General features: G+C 51.9%; 1 protein-coding gene across 1 annotated transcript in view; it reads right to left on the minus strand.

Moving 5' to 3' along the window:
* ankfy1 (ankyrin repeat and FYVE domain containing 1) overlaps nucleotides 1-25,109 on the minus strand; it is a 135,738-nt gene that overhangs the window by 72,707 nt on the left and 37,922 nt on the right. Inside the window, exon 4 of the mRNA XM_072469161.1 lies at nucleotides 14,115-14,250. Within this exon, the coding sequence (XP_072325262.1) occupies nucleotides 14,115-14,250 (136 nt within the window). The remainder of the gene's footprint in view (nucleotides 1-14,114; nucleotides 14,251-25,109) is intronic.

Raw genomic sequence — 25,109 nt, forward strand, 5'->3', positions numbered from 1 at the left:
GAACAATCTGAAAGTGAACAAAAACCAGCACCTCACACCTCCTGCAATGGAACACTCTTTGCATCGCATAAATGCCAAACCAAAACAAAACAAACAATGGTCTCGCAGACGAGATGTCTGCCCCAGCCAGCTATGGGCAAAAGCAGCTGTTTGCAACTCTGGTGCTGATGGCCTAAGCATGACCTGTTCCAAAACACAATGGCTTTCAACCAGGGGCCTCATCTAGTCAACCTGAAACCAGTGTCTCCAACAACAAAAGGAATCCCGACTCTATTAAACACTTCATGATTCCAGCCCTGGGGAAAATACATCCTTTGTCCAAAGGAGGGGAGGAGTTATTTCAAGTTTGCTGTGCAAATTGGATTGGATTGGTTTGTCATGTGTACAGAGGTACAGTGAAAAGTATTTTTCTGCGAGCAGCTCAACAATCATGAAGTACATGAGAAGAAAAGGGAATAAAAGAAAATACATAATAGGGCAACACAACATATACAATGTAACTACATAAGCACTGGCATCGGAGGAAGCATACAGGGTGCAGTGTTAATGAGGTCAGTCCATAAGAGGGTCATTTAGGAGTCTGTTTGTGAGTATTCTCAGACTTCTGTATCTCCTGCCCGATGGAAGAAGTTGGAAGAGTGAGTAAGCCGGGTGGGAGGGATCTTTGATTATGCTGCCCGCTTTCCCCAGGCAGCGGGAGGTGTAGATGGGGGTCAATGGATGGGAGGCAGGTTTGTGTGATGGACTGGGCAGTGTTCACGACTCTCTGAAGTTTCTTGCGGTCCTGGGCCGAGCAGTTGCCATACCAGGCTGTGATGCAGCCTGATAGGATGCTTTCTATGGTGCATCTGTAAAAGTTGGTAAGAGTTAATGTGGACATGCCGAATTTCCTTAGTTTCCTGAGGAAGTATAGGCGCTGTTGTGCTTTCTTGGTGGTGGTGGTAACGTCGACGTGGGTGGACCAGGACAGATTTTGGGAGAGGTGCACCCCTAGGAATTTGAAACTGCTAACCATCTCCACCTCGGTCCCGTTGATGCTGATAAGTGTGTGTACAGTACTTTGCTTCCTGAAGTCAATTACCAGCTCTTTAGTTTTGCTGGCATTGAGGGAGAGATTGTTGTCGCTACACCACTCCACTAGATTATCTCTCTCCTGTATTCGGACTCATCGTTATTCGAGATCCGGCCCACTATGGTCGTATAGTCAGCAAACTTGTAGATGGAGTTGGAACCAAGTTTTGCCACGCAGTCATGTGTGTACAGGGAGTAGAGTAGGGGGCTACGTACGCAGCCTTGTGGGGACCCGGTGTTGAGGACTATTGTGGAGGAAGTGTTGTTGTTCATTCTTACTGATTGTGGTCTGTTGGTCAGAAAATCGAGGATCCAGTTGCAGAGTGGGGAGCCAAGTCCTAGGTTTTGGAGCTTTCATATGAGCTTGGCTAGGATTATGGTGTTGAAGGCAGAGCTGTAGTCAATAAATAGGAGTCTGATGTAGGAGTCCTGGTTTTTGAGATGCTCTAGGGATGAGTGTAGGGCCAAAGAAATGGTGTCTGATGTGGACCGGTTGCAGCGGTATGCGAATTGCAGTGGATCAAGGCGTTCTGAGAGTATGGAGGTGATGCGCTTCATGATCAACCTCTCGAAGCACTTCATTACGACTGAAGTCAGGGCCACTGGTCAGTAGTCATTGAGGCATGTTGCCTGGTTCTTCTTTGGTACCGGTATGATGGTGGTCTTCTTGAAGCAGGTGGGGACCTCGGAGTGGAGTAGGGACAGGTTAAAGATGTCAGTGAATACCTCTGCCAGCTGGTCCGCGCAGGCTCTGAGTGCATGACCAGGGATCCCGTCCGGGCCCATCGCCTTCAGAGGGTTCACTTTCAGGAAGGCCAATCTGACTTCGGAAGCTGCGATGGTGGGTATGGGTGAATTATGGGCTGTTGGGGCACTCGACAGCGGATTGTTGGTTACCTGCTCGAACAGAGCATAGAATGCATGGAGTTCATCGGGGAGGGGTGCGCTGCTGCCAGAGATACGGTTCGGCTTTGGTTTGTAGCCCGTTATGTTGTTTAGTCCTTGCCACAACCGTCGAGAGTCTGTCTGTAGCTTGGTTTGATATTCTCTCTTAGCACCTCTGATGGCTTTGCGGAGGTCGTACCTGGATTTCTTGAATAGGTCAGGGTCGTCAGTTATTCATAAAGCATTGAACACTCCAAATTTAAGGGTTTGGTAAAATATGCCACCACTTATAAAAGGGAGAATGGATGGGTTGCAAGGGGAGAAATGAGGGCATTTTTAAATTAATCCCCCTTCTGTTTAGAACACCATGTAAACAGGTGTAATGGAAAATTGATGCAAGGCACTCCCCTCCAACTTCCAAAAGGCAAAAATTCATCAAGCTGAATCAAATGAGCTCACTTATATGACCCATCCAGATCTTCGGGTCCACCAGGTTTACAAACAAATGTTTTTCACTGGACGCCGAAGCTTGCAAGATGTTGATGGAGCCACATTACAGCTTGACTGTGTACCTTTCAAATACAAGGCAAGGGAAGAGGTGGTCGGGGCGGGAAGGCGCCTGGGGGGTGCGCGGGACCTGGACGTGGGACTGGCCTAGAGTAGGTGATGGTTAGTCGGCGGCGGGTTGGGGGGGGGGGGGCACTGGGGTGCGGGCAGCCCCCCAATCCGGCTGATCACGTGGAATGTAAGAGGCCTAAATGGGCCGATTAAGAGGGACCGAGTGTTCGCGCACTTAAAAAGACTGAAGGCAGACGTGGTCATGCTTCAGGAGACGCATCTGAAGGCGGCGGATCAGGTTAGGTTAAGGAAAGGATGGGTGGGACAGGTGTTCCACTCAGGGTTGGACGCGAAAAATAGAGGGGTGGCTATATTGGTGGGGAAATGGGTGTCGTTCGAGGCTAGGAATATAATAGTGGACAACGGTGGCCGATATGTGATGGTGAGTGGTAGATTGCAGGGAATGGAGGTTGTGCTGGTAAATGTATATGCCTCGAACAGGGATGATGCGGGATTTATGAAGCGGATGCTGGGACGCATCCCGGACCTGGAGGTAGGAAGCCTGGTAATTGGGGGGGGGCGGGGGGGGGATTTCAATACTGTGCTGGATCCAGGGTTAGATCGGTCTAGATCCAGGACCAGAAGAAGGCCGGCAGCAGCCAAGGTGCTCACAGGGTTTATGGAGCAAATGGGGGGAGTGGATCCGTGGAGATTTGCTAGACCGTTGGCCAAAGAGATTTCCTTTTTCTCCCATGTTCATAAGGCTTACTCCCGGATAGATTTCTTTGTTTTGAGTAGGGCACTGATTCAGAGGGTGGAAGGAACGGAGTACTCGGTCATAGCCGTTTCAGATCATGCTCCGCACTGGGTTGATCTGGAACTAGGAGAGGAGAGGGAACAGCGCCCACTGTGGCGACTGGATGCGAGACTATTGGCAGATAAGGGAGTCTGTGGAAGGGTGCGGGGATGTATTGAAAGGTACCTGGAGGCCAATGATGATGGTGAGGTCCAGATGGGGGTAGTATGGGAAACGCTGAAGGCGCTAGTTAGGAGAGAGTTGATCTCCATTAGGGCTTGCAAGGTGAAAAAAAGAGGGCAAAGAAAGGGAGAGATTAGTGGGGGAGATTTTGAGTGGATAAAAGATATGCGGAGGCCCCGGACGAAGGACTATACAGGGAGAGGCGAAGACTTCAGACGGAGTTTGACCTGCTGACCACTGGGAAGGCAGAGGCACAGTGGAGGAAGGCACAGGGGATGAGATACGAATATGGGGAAAAGGCGAGTCGGCTGTTGGCCCACCAGCTTCGTAAGAGGATAGCGGCGAGGGAAATAGGAGGCGTTAGGGATGGAACGGGAACTACGGTGCGGAGTGCAGGGAAGGTAAATGAGGTGTTTAAGACCTTTTATGAGAGGCTATATAGGTTCCAACCCCCGGAGGGAAAAGAGGGGATGCAACAGTTTTTGGGCCAACTAAGGTTCCCGAAGGTGGAGGAGCAGGAGGTGGCAGGCCTGGGGGTGCCAATCGGGGTGGACGAGGTGACTAAAGGGCTGGGGAACATGCAGGCAAGGAAGGCCCCGGGACCAGCCGGGTTCCCGGTGGAATTTTATAGGAAGTACGTGGACTTGTTGGCCCCGCTGTTGGCAAGAACCTTTAACGAGGCCAGAGAAGGGGGGACTCTACCCCCGACAATGTCGGAGGCGATGATATCATTAATCCTGAAGCGGGATAAAGATCCGCTGCAATGCGGGTCATATAGGCCTATCTCGCTCCTGAATGTAGACGTCAGGTTGCTGGCAAAAAGTGCTGGCGATGAGGATCGAGGATTGTGTCCCGGGGCTGGTGCATGAAGACCAGACAGGGTTTGTAAAGGAGACAACTGAATGCTAACGTGCGACGGCTGTTGGGGGTGATAATGATGCCCCCAGCGGAGGAGGAGGCAGAGATAGTGGCAGCGATGGATGCAGAGAAGGCATTTGATAGGGTAGAGTAGGAGTATTTATGAGAGGTGCTGAGGAGGTTTGGGTTCGGGGAGGGGTTTGTCAGTTGGGTTAAGCTCCTCTATGGGGCCCCAGTGGCAAGTGTAGTCACAAATCGGCAGAGATCGGAGTATTTTCGGTTACACAGGGGAACGAGGCAGGGGTGCCCTCTGTCCCCATTACTGTTCGCGCTGGCAATTGAACCACTGGCCATAGCGCTGAGAGACTCCAGGAAATGGAGAGGGGGAGAGGAACACAGTGTCACTCTACGCAGATGACCTACTGCTGTATGTGGCGGATCCTGTGATGGGGATGACAGAGGTTATGCAGATATTGAGGGAGTTTGGAGATTTTTCGGGATATAGGCTTAATATGGGGAAGTGTGAGCTTTTAGTAGTACACCCCGGGGATCAGGGAAGAGGGATAGACGACCTGCTGTTGAGGAGAGCGGAAAGGAGCTTCTGATATTTGGGGATTCAGGTAGCCAGGAGCTGGGGAACTTTACACAAACCCAATCGGACGCGGCTGGTGGAGCAGATGGAGGAGGATTTCAAGAGGTGGGATATGCTGCCGCTTTCATTGGCGGGCAGAGTGCAGGCGGTCAAGATGATGGTCCTCCCAAGGTTTTTCTTTGTGTTTCAATGTCTCCCCATTTTGATCACCAAGACCTTTTTAAAGAAAATAGATAGGAGTGTTATGAGTTTAGTGTGGGCAGGGAAGACCCCGAGGGCAAGGAGGGGGTTCCTGCAGCGCAGCAGGGAGAGAGGGGGACTGGTGTTGCAGAATCTGGACGACTATCACTGGTCCGCCAATGTGGCGATGGTTCACAAGTGGATGAGGGAGGGAGAGGGGGCGGCGTGGAAGAGGCTGGAGCTGGCGTCCTGTAAAGGAACGAGCCTAAAGGCGCTGGTGATGGCGCCGCTACCGCTCTCCCCGAAAAAGGTATACCACGAACCCAGTGGTGGCAGCAACCTTAAGGATCTGGGGGCAATGGAGGCGACATAGGGGTGTGACGGGTGACTCGGTGGGGTCCCCGATCAGGAACAACCATAGTTTGTCCCAGGAAGGATGGACGGAGGGTTCCAGAGCTGTCATCGGGCAGGAATTAGGAGATTGGGAGATTTGTTTATTGACGGGACGTTCGCGAGCGCTGGAGGAAAAGTATGAGTTGCCCCCAGGGAATATCTTTAGATACATGCAAGTGAGGGCGTTAGTGAGGCAACATGTGAGGGAATTTCCGCTGCTCCCGACACAGGGGATCCAGGATAGTGTGATTTCGGGGGTATGGATCGGGGAGGGCAAAGTGTCCGAAATATATCAGGAGATGAGAGAGGAGGGGGAGCCGCTGGTAGAGGAGCTGACGGGAAAATGGGAAGAAGAGCTGGGGGAGGAGATTGAGGAGGGTCTGTGGGCTGATGCCCTAAGTAGGGTAAATTCCTCTTGCTCGTGTGCCAGGCTTAGCCTGATACAATTCAAGGTTCTACACAGAGCACACATGACGGGAGCGAGGCTCAGCAGGTTCTTCAGGGTGGAGGACAGGTGCGGGAGGTGCTTGGGAAGCCCGGCGAACCACACACATGTTCTGGTCGTGTCCGGCACTGGATGAGTACTGGAGGGGAGTGGCAAGAGTGATTTCAAAGGTGGTGACGGTCCGGGTCAAGCCAGGTTGGGGGTTAGCTATGTTTGGGGTAGCGGATGAGCCGCAAGTGCAGGAGGCGAAAGAGGCCAATATTCTGGCATTTGCGTCCCTGGTTTATTAAAAGTTAATGAGGCAGAGACTTCCGGGTGCGGCGATGACCAGCTAAGTCGCACGTTTCTGCACCTCCAGTTATAACAGACTTTTGGGCTCTTATCGGGAGCCCCAACTGCAATTTTCGAAGGCTAAACCCACTGTGAGACGACATAGAAGGGAGTCCCCCCGGATGTGAATGGACAGAAGAGATAATAGTGGCCAGATTGCGGAGGATCCTCTGGAGCAGCGGCAAAGAAGGGAAGTGAGAAGCAAGATGGCGGTGGAGGGAGGCCAGTTGGTATGGGGCCTGGAACAGCAGGAGTTCCTCCGGCGATGTGTGGAGGAGCTCAAGAAGGAGGTGCTGGCACCGATGCTGCAGGCGATTGAGGGGTTAAAGGAGGCGCAGAAGACCCAAGAGATGGAGCTCCGTGGAGTGAAGGCAAAAGCTGCCGAAAATGAGGACGAGATACAGGGCTTGGTGGTGAAGACAGAGACGCACGAGGCACTGCATAATAGGTGTATAGAGAGACTGGAAGCCCTGGAAAATAGCTCGAGGAGGAAGAACTTAAGAATCTTGGGTCTTCCCGAAGGGGCAGAGGGAGCGGACGTTGGGGCGTATGGGAGCACGATGCTCCATACCTTAATGGGAGCGGAGGCCCCGACGGGCCCCCTGGAAGTGGAGGGAGCGTATAGAGTCTTCGTGAGAAGACCAAAGGCAGGAGAAATACCTCGAGCAATAGTGGTGAGGTTCCACCGCTACAAGGACAGGGAGATGGTCCTGAGATGGGCGAAAAAGACACGGAGCAGCAGGTGGGAGAACGCGGTGATCCGCGTGTATCAGGATTGGAGTGCGGAGGTGGCGAGAAGGAGGGCGAGTTTCAATCGGGCCAAGGCGGTGCTCCACAAGAGGAAAGTGAAATTCGGAACGTTGCAGCCGGCATGACTGTGGGTTACACACCAGGGTAAACACCACTACTTCGAGACGGCAGAGGAGGCGTGGACATTTATTGAAGAGGAGAAGTTCGACTAGATTTGAGAAAGAGTGTTTGAAATGAAGTAGCAAGGTGGTGGCAAGGGACTGTGAATCAGAGGGGGGAAAATTTTCTTTCCCCTCGAAGGGGGGGGGGGAGGAGAGACACGAAGAAGTGTGGGCGCCGGTGGGGAAGGGGAGGGGGAAGGAGAGAGGGAGCTGCGCCATCAGGGGCGGGGGCGAGAGGGAAGCGCGGGCTTTGTTCCCGCGCTATGGAAATTGTGGCGGGAAAAGGGGGCGCAGGAAGGAGGGGGCCTCACATAATGGGAGGCTAAGGATAAACGGGGGAAGCCGAGGTTTGCCGACTTCCGGAAGCAATATGGGGGAGCAACTAAGCTAGAGAGGGATCTAGCGTGGGGGGGGGGGGGGGGGGGGTTAACTGGGTTGCTGCTGCTAAGGGGAAGGGGGAGCTGTTACGGGATGGGATGGTCGGGACGGGAGGGCACCGTCCGGGGGATAAGCGGGTGCGTGGGAACCGGGTGAGGAGCTGGTCTAAAAAAGGGGATGGCTAGTCGACGAGTTGGGGGGGGGGGGGGGGGGTAAAGAGCCCCCCAACCCGGTTGATCACGTGGAACGAGAGAGGGTTGAATGGGCCGATTAAGAGGGCAAGGGTATTTGCGCACCTAAAGAAGCTAAAGGCAGACGTGGTCATGCTTCAGGAGACGCACCTGAAACTGGCGGATCAGGTCAGATTAAGAAAAGGATGGGTGGGACAGGTATTCCACTCGGGCTTGGATGCGAAAAATAGAGCGGTGGCAATACTGGTGGGGAAACGGGTATTGTTTGAGGCGAAGACCACAGTGGTGGACAGTGGGGGTAGATACATGGTGAGTGGCAGATTGCAAGGTGAGGCGGTGGTGCTGGTGAACGTATATGCCCCGAACTGGGATGATGCGAACTTTATGAAGCATATGTTGGGGCGCATCCCGGACCTGGAGATGGGAAAGTTGGTAATGGGGGGGGGGGGGGGGGGGGGGGACTTCAACACGGTGCTGGACCCAGGGCTGGACCGGTCCAGATCTAGGACCGGGAGGAGGCCAGCAGCGGCCAAGGTGTTTAAGGGCTTTATGGAGCAGATGAGGAGTGGATCCCTGGAGATTTACTAGACCAAGGAGTAAAGAGTTTTCCTTCTTCTCCCATGTCCACAAGTGTACTCCCGGATAGACTCTTTTGTCCTGGGAAGGGCGCTGATCCCGAAGGTGGCAGGAACGGAGTATTCAGCTATAGCCATTTCAGATCATGCCCCACATTGGGTAGATCTGGAAGTAGGAGAGGAAAAGGAGCAGCGCCCACTCTGGAGATTAGATATGGGACTGTTGGCAGACGAGACGTTATGTGTAAGGGTGAGGGGATGTATTGAAAGGTACCTAGAGATCAATGATGACGGAGAGGTCCAGGTGGGAGTGGTCTGGGAGGCGCTGAAGGCGGTGGTTAGAGGGGAGCTGATCTCCATAAGGGCCCATAAGGGGAAACAAGAGGGTAAAGAAAGGGAGAGATTGTTGAGGGAGATTGAGGGTGGATAGGCAATATGCGGAGGCTCCAGATGAAGGGCTATACAGGGAAAGACGGAGATTGCACACCGACTTTGACTTGTTGACCACGGGTAAAGCGGAGGCACAATGGAGGAAGGCACAGGGAGTGCAGTATGAATATGGAGAGAAGGCGAGCCGGCTGCTGGCCCAACAACTTTGGAAGAGGGGGGCGGCGAGAGAGATCGGAGGGGTTAGAGACGAGGAGGGAAAGATGGAACGGGGTGTTTAAGGTATTTTACGAGGCGCTATATAAGGCTCAACCCCCGGAAGGGAAAGAGGGAATGATGCGTTTCCTAGACCAGCTGGAGTTCCCGAAGGTTGAGGAACAGGAGATGACAGGACTGGGAGCGCAGATTGAGGTGGAGGAGGTGGTAAAAGGGATTGGGAACATGCAGGCAGGGAAGGCCCCGGGACCGGATGGGTTCCCGGTGGAGTTCTATAGGAAATACGTGGACCTGCTGGCCCCACTTCTGACGAGAACCTTCAATGAGGCTAGGGAAAGGGGGACACTACCCTCGACGATGTCGGAGGCGACGATATCGCTGATCCTGAAAAGAGACAAAGACCCGCTGCAGTGAGGGTCATACAGGCCTATTTCCCTCTTGAACGTAGATGCCAAGCTTTTGGCCAAGGTGATGGCGACGAGGATAGAGGACTGTGTCCCTGGGGTGGTGCATGATGATCAAACGGGGTTTGTTAAAGGGAGGCAATTGAATGCTAATATACGGAGGCTGCTGGGGGTGATGATGATGCCCCCACCGGAGGGGGAGGCGGAGATAGTGGTGGCGATGGATGCAGAGAAAGCATTTGATAGAGTGGAGTGGGACTACCTGTGGGAAATACTGAGGAGATTTGGATTTGGAGAGGGGTTCAGCTCCTGTACAGGGCCCCGGTGGCAAGTGTGATTACAAATAGGCAACGATCTGACCACTTCCGACTATATAGGGGTACAAGACAGGGATGTCCCCTGTCCCCGTTACGGTTTGCGTTGGCAATCGAGCCATTGGCCATAGCGCTGAGGGGCTCTAGGAAGTGGAGGGGGGTCCTTAGAGGAGGAGAAGAGCATCAGGTGTCATTATACGCGGATGATTTGTTGTTGTATGTCGCGGACCCAGTGGAGGGGATGCCGGAGATAATGCAGACACTCGGAGTTTGGAGAATTTTCAGGATATAAATTGAATATGGGGAAGAGTGAACAGTTTGTGATGCACCCCGGGGAACAGGGCAGGGGAATAGACGATTTACCGTTGAGGAGGGCAAGAAGAGATTTCCGGTATTTAGGGATCCAGGTGGCCAGGAACTGGGGAACCTTGCATAAGCTTAACTTGGCACGACTGGTAGAGCAGATGGAAGAGGACTTTAGGAGGTGGGACATGGCGCCCCTGTCATTGGCGGGCAGGGTGCAGGCGGTTAAAATGGTGGTCCTTCCGAGGTTTCTTTGTGTTCCAGTGCCCCCCTGTACTGATTACAAAGGCCTTTTTTAAGAAGGTGGACAAGAGTATCATGAGCTTTGTGTGGGCTGGAAAGACCCCAAGAGTAAAGAGGGGGTTCCTGCAGCACAGTAGGGACAGAGGGGGACTGGCACTGCCGAGTCGAAGTGATTATTATTGGGCCGCCAACGTGTCAATGATATGCAAGTGGATGAGGGAAGGGGAAGGAGCGACGTGGAAAAGACTTGAGATGGCGTCCTGTAGGGGAACTAGCTTAAAAGCACTGGCGACGGCACCGTTGCCGTTCTCCCCGAAAAAATACACCACAAACCCAGTGGTGGCGGCAACTCTGAAAATTTGGGGGCAGTGGAGACAACATAAGGGAGTGACGGGTGCCTCAGTGTGGTCCCCGATAAGGAACAACCATAGGTTCGTCCCGGGAAGGATGGATGGGGGATTTAAATCTTGGCAGCGAGCAGGAATTGCGAAATTGAAGGACTTGTTCTTAGACGGGACGTTCGCGAGTCTGGGAGCACTGACAGAAAAATATGGGTTGCCACCTGGGAATGCATTTCGCTATATGCAAGTGAGGGTATTTGTGAGGCAACAGGTGAGGGAATTTCCACAGCTCCCAGCGCAAGAGATCCAGGACAGAGTGATTTCGGGGGCATGGGTGGGTGATGGTAGGGTGTCAGATATATATAGGGAAATGAGAGACGAGGGGGAGACGATGGTAGAGGAGCTGAAGGGAAAATGGGAGGAGGAGCTGGGGGAAGAGATTGAGGAGGGGCTGTGGGCAGATGCCTTAAGTAGGGTAAACTCTTCGTCCTCGTGTGCCAGGCTCAGCCTGATCCAATTCAAGGTTCTACACAGGGCGCATATGACGGGAGCAAGGCTGTGTAGGTTTTTGGGAGTGGAGGATAGGTGTGGGAGATGCGCGGGAAGCCCGGCGAACCACACCCACATGTTTTGGTCATGTCCGATATTGCATGGGTTCTGGGTGGGTGTGGCAAAAGTGATCTTGAAGGTGGTGGGGGTCCGGGTCAAACCAAGCTGGGGGTTGGCTATATTTGGGGTTGCAGATGAGCCGGGAGTGCAGGAGGCGAGAGGGGCCAACGTGTTGGCCTTTGCGTCCCTAGTAGCCCGGCGAAGGATTCTACTTATGTGGAAAGAAGCTAAGCCCCCGGGTGTGGAGGCCTGGATCAACGACATGGCAGGGTTTATAAAACTGGAGCGGATAAAATATGCATTAAGAGGTTCGGCTCAGGGGTTCACCGGGCGGTGGGAACAGTTCCTCGACTATCTCGCAGAGCGATAAGGGAAAATAGGACAGGCAGCAGCAACAGCCCAGGGGGGAGGGTAATTTGGGTCTTCAGGGGTTGTGTGTGTTTATATATTGGTTATTTATATTTGATTTCACAAAGTTACTATTTTAGTTATTATTTCTGTTGTTTCTTATTTTGTTGTTGGCAGTTGCCGTTAGTCAGCATATTATTTATTTAAAAAACGATGTAGATATTATTACAAAGTTGTAAAATGGGAAATTTTTGTTTGATCGAAAAACTTTAATAAAATATATATATTTTTTTTAATTAGGTAGGGTGATCAATGAAACAAAAACTCTAATATTAAAGAGAACAGTCATAGATGGAGGTACAAGTTAAAGATTTGAATCAGCTTGAAACTATTCACAATCTACTCTCCCCAAAACAGAGCTAAATGAGCAAGACGGAAGACACACGAGTTGAAAGGATTGGAAAAACAAAAACCCTTTTGCACAGTGATCAACAGATGGCATATGACCAATCGTCAGCCTTTGGGGCCGCCACGAGCAGCCAGCGGGGCCGGTTTAAAAGCCGGCGAAGAACCCCGCGCGGGTGTCGGAGGCTGAGGCGCCGGGCCCGGCAGGTCGGCGCTGCGGGAGCGGAGCTAAGAGGAGGCCGTGACGGCAGGCCCGAGCGCCATGTAGGGAGACTGCTCCACGTCGGATGGCTCCCACCTAGGAAGAAGGTTGAAGCCTGGTCCCAGGTGAACGTAGGAGAAAAAAAAGAAGATTTATGGAAGTTTGGTAAAAGTTTTTTTTTTCTCAAAAAAGAAGAATGTCAGATTGATGAAGGGCAGGAGGGTGAAGGGGGAGAGAGGAGAAAGGAAAGGAGATAAAAAACAATAAGCCGCTAAAAGATGCAAAAAGCAGCATCAAAGAAAGGAGGAAACACGGGTTCGCCGCCGAAGGAGAAGACGAGCAAAAGTGGTGACAGGATGGCGGAAGCCGAACTGCAAGGCGGGACCGCACTACTTACGGTGGAGAAGATGACCGAGGTGATGGCGGTGGAGCTGGAAAAACGTTTGGTGAGGCACATGGAGATCCTGAGGAAAGAGATGGCGGTCGTGTTGAGGTCATTGTTGGAGGAGGCAATCGGCCCAATGAGGGTGGAGGTGGCAAAGGCATCGGCCGAGGTGAGAGAGCAGGGCGAGAAGATGAAGGAGGTGGAGGAGGCCATGACACAACACAGCGACCAGGTCACCTCGATGGGGGACGAGCTGCGGAGGGTGGTGGAGGTTAACAGAGGGCTCAGAGCAAAGCTGGAAGACTTGGAACACCGCTCAAGGCAGCACAATTTGAGAATTGTGGGCTTGCCCGAAGGGACAGAGGGCCCAAGGCCAACGCAATACTTCGCTAAGATGTTGGCAGAGCTGATGGGGGAGGGCGAGAACCCCACCCTGTACGAGCTAGACCGAGCTCATCGGTCATTAAGGCCGAAGCCCAAAGTGAACGAGCCGCCACAGGCAGTAATTATCTGCTTCCATAAGTTTTGCATGAAGGAGAAAGTATTAAGCTGGGCGAAGCAGAAACGCGAGATGCTGTGGGATGGTACTGCGGTTCGGATCTACCAGGACTGGACGGTGGAGTTGGCAAAAAGACGAGCGGCGTTTGGGCGAGTGAAGGCGGCTTTGTACAAGAAGGGGGTGCGATTTGGTGTGTTGTACCCGGCGAAGTTGAGTAACACGTAACGTCAAAGACTTTTATTTTGAGACAGCGGAGGCGGCTGAGGCGTTCGTGAGGGCAGAAGGCTTGGGACAGACGTGAAGAGCGGAACTGGAAGAAAGACTGTGGACTGTGTTTGAGCGGCTGGAAAATGTACAAATGTTACAACTTTCTTTTTACTGATTTGTATTGAAATTTGAAATTTACTTCTCTTTGCATTGTTGCAGAGTTCAAGTTAATGGCGTTCTGTGTTGCGACGGTTAAATGTTATGTTAGTGAATTGTAGGGGTTGGATTGGTGGGTTTGTTTTCGTGTTTCTTTCTCTGGGACTGGGCGGAAGGGGGCAAGAGGTATTGGCGGGGGGAGCCACCCACGCTAGCTAACTAGAAAGTCCAATTATACCACATCGACTGTTTTCCGCTTGTCAGCTGTACTGGTTACATCTTCAAAGAATTCCAACAGCTTTTCCCTTCATAAATCCATTCTGACTGACTGATCCTGCCTCTGCTTGCTAAATGTTCCACTATAAAGTCCTTGATAACGGATTCAAGAATTTTCCCCACTACCGATGTTAGGCTTAATTGGAATTGGATTGGCCAATTGGAATAAGAGTTCCTTGATTAATGGGCCAATCAGGGAACCTCTTCGTATATCACAGGGAGCGCCAGACCTTTTGCACTCCTAGTGTAGAAAGCAAGCTGAATGCACACAGTTATAACTGTATCCATGATTAGAATTCAGATTTATTTTTCCCCAGGTCTTCTTCTCCACAAATGTTTCTTCCTTTCTTCTTACCAACCGCCCTCAAGGAATCATTCCACTGACTTTTCTGTGGCGTTCATCCATAAACTGTCATCAAGTTGGCACTAGTTAAGAACACATTCTTCGGAGAGAATTAGTGTCAACTATTTACCTTTCTCGGAGGAGATATAGTTGAAATCGATTAGCTAGTTTCATTAGGTTGGTGAGGAATACATCATCTTCCTTCAGCTCAAGTTCATCCTTGTAAACCCATCGAAGCATCGCCATGGTTACTTCTGGCTCAGCATCTGGCACAGAACAGAAAACACAAAGAATCATTTACAATGAGAAAACATTGGAGGGGGGGCATGACACACCCTACTTTGAGCCTGCTTTATCAATAGGATCATGGCTGAACTTTATCAACAGTACTTTCCTGTTCCATCCCCATATCCTTTGATTTCCTTGCTGCCCCAAAAATCGATCAATCTTAGTCTTGAACGTACTTATCACAGCCCATTGGGGTAGAGAATTCCAAAGATTCAGAAGAATTTCACCTCAGCCCTTCACAGCTGACTGGTTAGATTATGACCCCTATCTTCTAGCCTCTTCAGACAAGGAAACAGCCTCTCGGTATCTATCCTGTCAAAAACTGTTTCAATGAGATTGCCCACAGAGAACAATGGGACCCATTCTACTGAATCTCAAGAGAACATCCCTCTCATCTCAGGAATCAGTGAACCTTTGATGTATCCTTTCCAAGGGAAGCATGCCCTTCCTTTGGTAAGGAGTTCAAATCTGGGCATAGTACTGGGGATGTAGTCTCACCAAAGCCCTGCTTCACAGTAGCAAGGCTTTGAAACCAACACAGAGCATACAGCGTAGGAGGAGGCCATTTGGCCATCGAGTCTGCACCGACCCATTTAGGCCCTCACTTCCACCCTATCCCCGTAACCCAATAACCCCTCCTGTCCTTTTTGGTCACGAAGGGCAATTTATCATGGCCAATCCATCTAACCTGCACGTCTTTGGACTGTGGGAGGAAACCGGAACACCCAGAGGAAACCCACGCAGACACGGGGAGAACGTGCAGACTCCTCACAGACAGTGACCCAAGCCGGGAATCGAACCTGGGACTCTGGAGCTGTGAAGCCACAGTGCTAGCCACGTGTGCTACCGTGCTGCCCTAATACTTTGAATGCCTTGCAGCAATGGTCAATATTTGCTTTATAAAACACTTGTACCTAATTCTTTCACAAGACATGGGCGTCACTGACTAGGCGAGTATTTCTGTTGTCGACCCCCAATTGCCCTCGAGAAGGTGGTGATCCAACTTCTTGAGCCGCTATTTAAATTCCACCAGCTGCTGTGGTGGGATTCAAACCAGTGTCCCCAAAGTGTTAGCCTCAGCTTCTGGATTACTCGTCCTATATCACCATCTCCCCTACATGCTAACTCAGATTTGTTTAAAGGACAATTCATTCCTTCCGAATATAATTTTACACATCAAAAAATATTCTGCTTTCCCATTCCTTCCCCCCCCTCCCCCCCTCCCCCCTCTACCCCCCTGCCCCCACCCAAATTCCAAAAATCCCCACAATGTACTCCATCTGCCACCACCTGGTCCAATCAATTAATCGGCCTCCTTGGATTCTCCTCACCACTTGTAAAGCGAGGTGGAAAAACATGAGCCAACATGGAAGTATTACCCTCATCTAAATCGTTAATGTAAATTATGAATTGCTGAGGGCCAAAGAATGGATCCTCAGCTGCCCCCCAAAATGACCCATTTTATCCTCATTTGCTCGGATAGCAATCGTCCGTGCATGATAATATCATCCCCAATCACATGAGCCCTAACCTGGTGTAACAACTTGCATGGCACCACATTAAATGTGTTACGAAAATCAAAATATATCTACCCTATCTACTTAATTAGTTGCACCCGCAAAAAAACGAATAGGATTTGTTAAACACCATTTTCCCTTCATAAAATTACTAATCCTACACATTCATGCTAAATGGCTTGTAGGGTAACTGGCCTATAATTCCCCATTTTCTCAATCCCACCTTTTTTGAACAGATTCTGAGACAGTTCCAGAATCAAGCGAATTCTGGAAAATCAAAACAAATGCATCCATGTATAGGCCTTCAGGCCTGGGGGAGTGTGGCAGCTTTCAGACCCATTAATCTGACCTAGACCTTGCTCCAAAATTGCTGGTTGCAGCTGCAAGAACTCCCGGGAAAATTAAGAGCAACTATTCAGAATGAAGGAGCTTTTTTCATGTTTCGGTATTTAACAGGAGAGAACCCCAACTGCGCTACTCTGCTGTATTTACTCATGCCAGTGGGGGTTATGCAAAAACAATGACTCCAGAAATTCAGTAATGGTTAAAAAGGTAGATTGTGCCAGAGCTTCAAGCCAAACCACAACCCAAAGATGTGTAGGCTAGGTGGATTGGCCATGCTAAATTGCCCCTTAATTAGAAAAAAAAAAAATTGGGTACTCTAAATTTAACAAAAAAAAACAAACTTTAAGCCACAGATGCACATGTGACATATTGTCAAGCTCGCAGACCACAAAACAGTCCTCACTACAGCCACACACATTGGTAATCGAGCATATCCAGCTTCCCATGTACTGACCAGTCTATACTCCCAAAATAAGGCTCTTCAGGGCCATGTATAATTTTCTAGTTAAAACCAGAAGGGACAACAGGATGTAGCTTTTCCTTGAAACAATAACTCTGGAATCAGTGCAGAACGGTCAGGAAAAATAAGATAACGATGTTGGAAAGTGCAGCACTTTCAGGAAAAATAAGAGCTGCATTGGACGGATGTGACAATTGCCAAGTCAGCTAGATTTGGAGCTCCAAATAGTTTTTCCTTGTTTCTGAGAAAATGAATAGAATGGGACTATATTCTTTGAGTTTAGGAGAAGAGTGAGAAGTGCGGTTATGGAAATTCTGAGGTTTGACGCTGGAGCCGCCAAGAGGCTGTTTCTCTCGGCCAAAGTGTTTAGAATTGGGGCTCAAATCAGGATAAGATATCAGCCATTTGGGCTGAAAATTAGGAGAAATTTCTTTGCCTAGGTGGTGAAGATGCTCATTGAGTATATTCAAGATGAGATGAATGGATTTGTGGGGAGTAAGGGAATCAAGGGATATGGGTGGTGTAGCCAGTTAAAATGGCTAACTCCAGATTTAAAATGGCGAACGGCAAAGGCTGATGGGAAAGTCAGCCAACAGGACACAAACGAGCAGCTGCAGGTTGAGTGCGTATTTACCTCTGGAAAGGCCAGACAATATCAATACCGGCAACCATCACCATTACAAAACACCAGCCATCTGCATATTAATGAGCAATCCCCGGGAACAATGAGCAACATTTAGACACAAAGCCAAACCAGACTCTTTGGCAGCAGCAGAAGCCTACACAAAGGGAGGTGAATGACCACCTCAGGACCGCCCATCGATCAGGGAACCACTCCAGCATTGGAGAAAATCGAACCAAGTGATTGGGACAAAGTCCAATCTCTTGGAACCAGGTACAGGGTCCGCCCCGAAAGGCGGGAAGCCCCTGGGGACTAAAAGAATTAAGCCCAAGTTCAAATCGTTCTTCTTGACCGGGTCACTCAGCAACGTGAACCAACCCTTGACAGTGACAGGTTCAGCCGCCGCCGATATCCAGTAAGTCTTACTTCAACGCTCGCTACGAGATAGGCGCTCTTAGCTACCAATCTGTACCAAATGTGAATCCCGCAGGCTCAGAACCCGAACAAAAGGCCATTCGTTTCCCTGACCTGGTGGGCCAGTTCCAAGTTAAGTATAGGCCTGTTAGTTGTAAGAAGTAGCTTAGACTTAGAATTTATGCATGAGTAGTGATTACTGTGTATAATAAATGTGCTTTGATTTAAATCTTACTAATTGGTGTATTGGATTATTGATCATTACTCGGACTTGAACCACGTGGCGGTATCATAAAGGTACCTGGCGACTCGAGAGCAAGGTGATAAAACAGAGCAATTAAACTAAGGCAAAGTTAGCAACAGTGGCAAATGGATTGATGTGTGAGATGTCTAATTGAATAGTGGAGCAGGCTCAAGGAGCCATATATACTCCACGCAGGTCTTGCTTTTCAGTTCCAGAAGTAACGATAGAGGGCGCAATCTAGTGGAATTGCCAGGTATTTCCCAACCCAGCAACACCGCTACAGGTATCTAACGCCAATTAGGGTCAATAATGATGTCCCACAGGTTTCACGACGGAAATGACTGTCCCGCCAACTGATTTGCCTGGACCGCGCCCAACAGCTAACGAGGAGCAGTACTTGAAACAGATCCCACAGATCCAGGCCACATGCTGGCATGATACCAAGGAGACCTGCACCACGATTCGGAAATGCTAACCTGGACAAACTGTTGGACGCAGGAGTCCAGACAGGACACTGTTCCCGAGGGGGTTGGAGTATCAGCCACAGTCACCAGGAGGACCGCCACCCAGTGCTGCTAGACGGTCAACTAACTCAACCGGCTCGCAGGGGCGAGTTGGCAATGGACCCGTGGAACTAACCCTGCCTGACAACCTTGCGGTTGGAACTGCACCACCACAATACTGTGCCTGCACCCTGGAACCCATCTGCACAACCCACCCATCACCAGCACCTATACCCAGCTATGCCCCCCCCACCCGAGCGCTGCATGAAGCGTGCAGCTCACAATGCCCTGTCTCTGACCCCACAGAAGAAGTTGGCCCATAACAGATGGGAGGGGGCCCAGGCGGGCAGTGGGGTGCCAGATATCAGGGTCGAGGGGCTGGCAGAGGACAGATCGGTCACCGACGTAAGGATTGGTCTGTCTGCGTCGCGGAGGCGAGTAACCACTGGCCCCCACCCAGATGATTCGTCACACGCCAGACAATGATCTTCCCTCCCACTGACCACATGTCCATTCTCCCACAGAATCTCCATCTGATGTGCTGGCCCATCCATGGTGCCCCCTCCCCACCCAGTCTTGCAAGAGAACACCTTGGCGGACAATCAGAGGATGGCACCGTTGAGGCATCTCAGCTATCATCCCCGCCCTCCCCAGCGCAGAGCCAAACCTCGGTGGGCAGAATAGTGGGCAGGCATAATCTGATAAGTACCACACAGTTGTTGATGCACATCAGGTGGAGGGAGGATCATCCAGAGGCGACAGCAGTTGCTGCATCCCAGTACCAGCTGGGCCCCAGTCAGATGACGAGCCTTTGGACCTGGTTATGCCAGAGCTGATGCAGATGCTAGGATGCAGTCACGAGATTCAGAGGGGATGTCAGTGACTCACCAGCAGGTCCATAAACAATTGGAAGAGTCCCAAAAGCCACAGGTTCAGTTTCGCAGCTGCAGTTGAAGGCCTGGTGCAGCACGAGTGGTGGTTCCCAAGGCATTGTGACGGCCAAGGCGGAGCACCTCAACAGCATGTTCCAGTCACTGGGGGCCATGCCCCAGATGCAGGTGGACCTTGTTGAGGTGCTGCAGAGTATGTCCCAGTCTCAGGTGGACATTGCCGAGGCCTCCAGAGCATGTCCCAGTCGCTAAGGATAGTGTCCCAGGCACAAGTGGACACTGGCGAAGCACTGCAGAACATGGTCTGGTCAGAGAAGAACACCATGGTGCGGACAATGGGGAGCAGTCAGGGCTCGCTGAGCCAGATGACAAGGGGGCTTCTGGAGCTCAATCAAGCTGCCCCTCCGTCCCAAGGTGACCCCCCCAGGGCCCTATGGCCACCGACGAGGAGCGCTGCAGGCCAACCTGGAACCTCCATGCAGGGAGACGACGGCGGTCACCAGCCCTCCAGAGGCTGCCAGCTGCCGCCTCGATGGCTCGGTGAGGCATGTACCACCAGCACGTCAGCCAGGCCCCTCCAGAGGATGCCCACCAGGTGTATCAAAGACCGCAGTAAGCAGCCTGCACCTCTGATGTGCATCCTGGGACAGCTAGACATAGCTGCAGAGCGCGGATAGCCAAGAAGATTAAGGATCATTGAGGGAACAAAGTGTACCATCACTAGCTAGGACAGTTAGGACAAGGACCAAGATTCGATCCCAGCCCACTGTCTGTGTGGAGTTTGCACACGTCAGTGTCTGTGTGGGTCTCACCCCCACAACCCAAAGATGGACCGACCATGCAAACTTGTCCCTTATTGGGAAAAAAAACATTTACACAGATGTGTGAAGCCAGTCACTTCACCCGTACTGCGGGCCAGCCCGCACGCCCCTCTCCCAGTATTCCTGGGCACAGTGGTCCTAGATCTGGCAGGGCGAGGGACAGCTGGATCAGGTGGGGGCAGGGGAGGAGATGGCGGATTAAGTCACACCCTATGGGAAGCAGGTTATGAGGAGGGCCTTCCGGTCTCTCTGGGCATGCGGACCGTCGTCACTGCCGGTCTCCCATCGTCCCTCTGGTCCTTCCCTGGCTCATCAACCAGCCCCTCCTGGTCCACTCCTCCTCGTCTGACAAAACAACGTTCTTCCTCCTGCACCATGCCTCCCCACAGCTGTGCCAGGCTGTGGAAGACACAGACCACTACAAAGCAGGCGACCCTCTTATCGGGGGGGGACATAGGAGTGGAAGTAAGGCCATTCGGCCCATCGAGTCCACTCCACCATTCAATCATGGCTGATTTCAACTCCATTTACCCGCTCTCTCTCCATAGCCCTTAACTCCTCGAGAAATCAAGAATTTATCAACTTCTGTCTTAAAGACACTCAACGTCCCGGCCTCCACTACCCTCTGTGGCAATGAATTCCACAGACCCACCACTCTCTGGCTGAAGAAATTTCTCCTCATCTCTGTTCTAAATTGACTCCCTTTTATTCGAAGGCTGTGCCCCCGGGTCCTAGTCTCCCCTGCTAATGGCAACAACTTCCCTACATCCACCCTATCTAAGCCATTCATTATCTGCTGGAGGGGTCAAGGCATGGGAACCGCATTTTAAAGCAGTCCGATGCCCCGTTCAATGATAGCCCAGGTGGCCTCATGGGCCTTATTTTTTCGTATCTCCGCATCGGTCAACACTCTGGCATCATTAGCCAGGAACTAAGATTTATCCCCCAAAGGCAAGGCTCTCACCCTTGGGTATCCCTCAAAGACACCAGGGATCTCCGACTGCCCAGGACGTAGTGCACACTCCCAGGGAAGCGTGCACACATATGCTTGATCTTGAGGAGGTGGTCGCACACAAGTTAAACATTCAGATGGTGGAACCCCTTCCCGTTAATGAAAAGCGCTCCCGGACTGCGCAAGGTGACATGCATGCCATCTATTACCCCCTGGACCTGGGGCATCCCGGCAATGGTAGAGAATCCTGTTGCACGGGCATCCTGATGAGCTTGGTCCAGGTCAAAGATTATATAGTTAGCTGCCCAGGCAGATAGGGCATCCTCGATTCATGGATCCACTTGTGGACTATAACTTGGGATATGTCAAACATGTCCCCATTCAAGCACTGGAATGAACCCAAGGCGTAACGATTCAGGACTGCGGTGATCTTCATGGTCACCGGGAGCAGGTATCTTCCTCCTCCACGGTGCCAGATCCACAAGGATATAGCACAGGTACTGCACCATCTTCTTGAGGCAGAGCCTCCTGCGGAACATGCTGTCCGACATCTCGAATTAAAAAATTAAAATTGCTTATTGTCACAAGTAGGCTTCAAATGAAGTTACTGTGAAAAGCCCCTAGTCGCCATATTACGGCGCCTGTTCGCGGAGGCTGGTACGGGAATTGAACCGTGCTGCTGGCCTGCCTTGGTCTGCTTTCAAAGACAGCGATTTAGCCCTGTGCTAAACAGCCCCTCTTCAAATGATCAGCCTGCACACCTTGGGCCACCTCTGGCCTTCCCTGCGGGTCCCTCCCTGGCATGATGGGCAACCGGGTCCTCAGGGTGTGGGGCCGGCCCCTGCACATGGGCTGCTGCCTTGAGCTGCTGTCGACGTTGCTGCCACTACCTTCTTTGGCATTTAGCCGCCTGGGCTACCACCACAAGGTTTACAATATCATCCATAATGTGATATCTGTAAGGAAAAGCAAAGGGAGAGCGACCGACCACCAGTTATGACTTTCACCCTAGTACCCTCAAATCCCTCAAGCCTCCCCCACCCTTACACTCCCTGCCATCTCAAGGTGCCATCCAACAAGCCAGTTGTGCTGGGGGACCCCATCTTGCACACACACCTGCAGCTACAGCAGGGGCCCATGGGCACGGGACCTCAGCCGATAACAATCCTTGGACCGGGTGCGGGTTCCCTCCGGTCAGTGTTGAAGCCCAGCTCTTGGGTGTTTGATTGTTGGCCGCTGCCCCTGCAGTGTTGAAGCCTCCAGTGTCCAGGCCTCAGTGTGATTGGGATACTAGGCAATAACACTCGCCTGTGACATGGCACGGCTACCCACGGGAATCCACTTGGGAATATTTTGCTTATTGGGCAAAACCAAACAGTACAAACACAAAACCACAACAGTGCAGTTGAACAAAGAAAACCAAATACACGCTGAACTGTAAACAGGCAGCAACACATGGTCAGTAGCAGACCACGAGAGCATGCCTGCAATACCCACTAAAGGTGTCTATCTGGGCCAGTCAGCCTCGTGCTCCCCTCTTGCAGTTCCCAGCGGTAGAGTCCCAGCGGTGAAAAAAAAAAGCACCCCGGACGGTCACATGTTGCAGGGTGCGCTGAAGGAGAAACCGGATACCCTCGCCTCTGTTCCAAAGTCAGTGGCAAGACATCGCTCGGCACCCTTTTCCTCGCTCCATGCCACAGAACCAGAGGAGGTGGCAGCCTCCAGGCCGAGAACATCATACAGGCAACAGTACAAGGACAGCAGCAATGCCCCACTGCGCAGCCAGGTCAGTCTGTCCAATCGCCACCTTCAGGTCAATCCACCCCGACCCAATCCTCACTCCAGGCCACAGCAACAGAACAGGCGACAGCAAACACACGGCCTGCAGGTATCGGTGGCCACCAATGGGGTGATCTCCACTTGCAGCTACCTGCAAACGTACGGGAAGGTGTTGAGCATGGAGGGTGCATTTGAGGTTCTCTGCAGTAAGGCAGAGGGCTCTTCGTGCCACCAAGCGAACAAAGGAAAGGAAATGGGGAAGCAAAAAAGGGGGTGGGGGCCCTAATAGGGCACTGCCTAAACTATCTATGGAAGCATTTTAAAAAAAAACTCAAATCAAAATGTGGTAGATTCTCGTCCCCCGCGTCAGGCGGTAATGAGCCCTCCACCTCAATGCAGGGAGTTTCTAATGCACCCTCCATGCCCACCACCAAGCAATTGACTCCCTCCTGGGTCTGGCAGACAGCACGGGCCCACCAACTAGCTTCAATCCCACCACCAGGACTGTCAACAGGCAGGTTCCTCTCATGCTCCTACTGGGGTCCCGGGCCAGAGGGAATTATCATAGAATTATCATAGAATTTACAGTGCAGAAGGAGGCCATTCGGCCCATCGAGTCTGCACCGGCTCTTGGAAAGAGCACCCCACCCAAAGTCAACACCTCCACCCTATCCCCACAACCCAGTAACCCCACCCAACACCAAGGGCAATTTTGGACACTAAGGGCAATTTATCATGGCCAATCCACCTAACCTGCACATCTTTGGACTGTGGGAGGAAACCGGAGCACCCGGAGGAAACCCACGCACACACGGGGAGGACATGCAGACTCCGCACAGACAGTGACCCAAGCCGGAATCGAACCTGGGACCCTGGAGCTGTGAAGCAATTGTGCTATCCACAAGGCTACCGTGCTGCCCCGTCGACGTTTTGTGGACGGGCCCGAAAACTTTTCAGCATAGGCCCCTGAGGGAAGCGGTGGTGCAGACCCTTGCTCCAGCCCCTACGCTGGGTCACCGGCAGGATGCGGCGACAAAGTAGGGGTTTTCCTCACCGTCCCTCTGCCCCTTTTCCTTCTGGGGCTGGGCATGATTGAGGGGAAATCAGGGAGTCACCCACACCTCACTGGAGAGAACGGGGGGGCGGGGGGGCATCCTCTTCCCATCCCCTCTCCTCCTCCATGGAGTGAAGCCATTTACAGGGAAAGAGGGTCATCCACTGGCAAGACCAGAGTCTCTGGAAGCCACCCCGGGTTGTCCACTCTTCGCTCGACGTTCCGGCCGCAAATCCGTGGCAGTGGCAAAGTGCCCTCCAGTTCCGGGTTGCGCACCTCACCACCGCCACCCTCAGGGGCCTACGCTGAAAAGTTTTTGGGCCCGTCAACAAAATGTCGACGGGCTGGGGATGTTGCTGGGTGAGCGCCGGCAGCCAAGGTATTGGTGCGCGTGCGCACACACCTTTTTGGGGGGGGGGGGGGGGCGCGCAGTGTCAGTGGAGGGAGATCACGCCGTCCATGGACCAGAAGACACAAAGGATCTTCCTTTGGTAGGGGACCGCAAAGTACTTTCCTCTAAAACCTCCTGCTGAGCCAGGCGGATAAAGACCTGGCACCGGAAGAGGATATGCCATTGGGGGATATCTTTGCGGCAGAGTGGGAATGACACCTATCTGGATTTAACCACCCCATCAGATAGAGGTGGGAGGAGGAGCTCCATGGGGAGGTAGGGCAGGACTCGAGGATCACCTTCTCAGCAGTGGCCTCCAGTAAGTCCACTGACACATGGGCCCAACCCACCGTGAGCCCCCTTTCAAGGATGAGGTGGGCCACCAGCTGGGCACCAGGATGAATAGGACTTTACCGTACATCCGAGGTGTCCACAATGCACCCGTGGCCGTTGAGTCCCTCGCCCCAAGTCCATGGTAGCTACCTCTTGCCACGCTGCAGCACGATCTAGATCTCACCAATGGGAGCAGCCGGTTAGATCAGAAACCGTTCAGCGACCAGCGCAGTTCCCGATTTCAGACTCTCATACGACCGAAACAACTCACTCGGATTTGCATCTGGTGCGACACGACCGTTCAATCGCAGCCAGAGTCTTGAAAGCAACTAGATAATATTGCAGGGATTAAAAGGAGCGAAAAAACTGCTTTCCAACTCCACCTGGTTTCTGGTTAGTAACAATTGTTATGACACTCTGGGCTACAGCGCAGTCACACACCGTCTCACTATAGGAAGGATATGGAAGCATTGAAAAGGGTGCAAAGGAGATTTACCAGGATGCTGCCTAGT

This window comes from Scyliorhinus torazame, chromosome 12, assembly GCF_047496885.1.
Source record: "Scyliorhinus torazame isolate Kashiwa2021f chromosome 12, sScyTor2.1, whole genome shotgun sequence".
Lineage (NCBI taxonomy): Eukaryota > Metazoa > Chordata > Chondrichthyes > Carcharhiniformes > Scyliorhinidae > Scyliorhinus > Scyliorhinus torazame.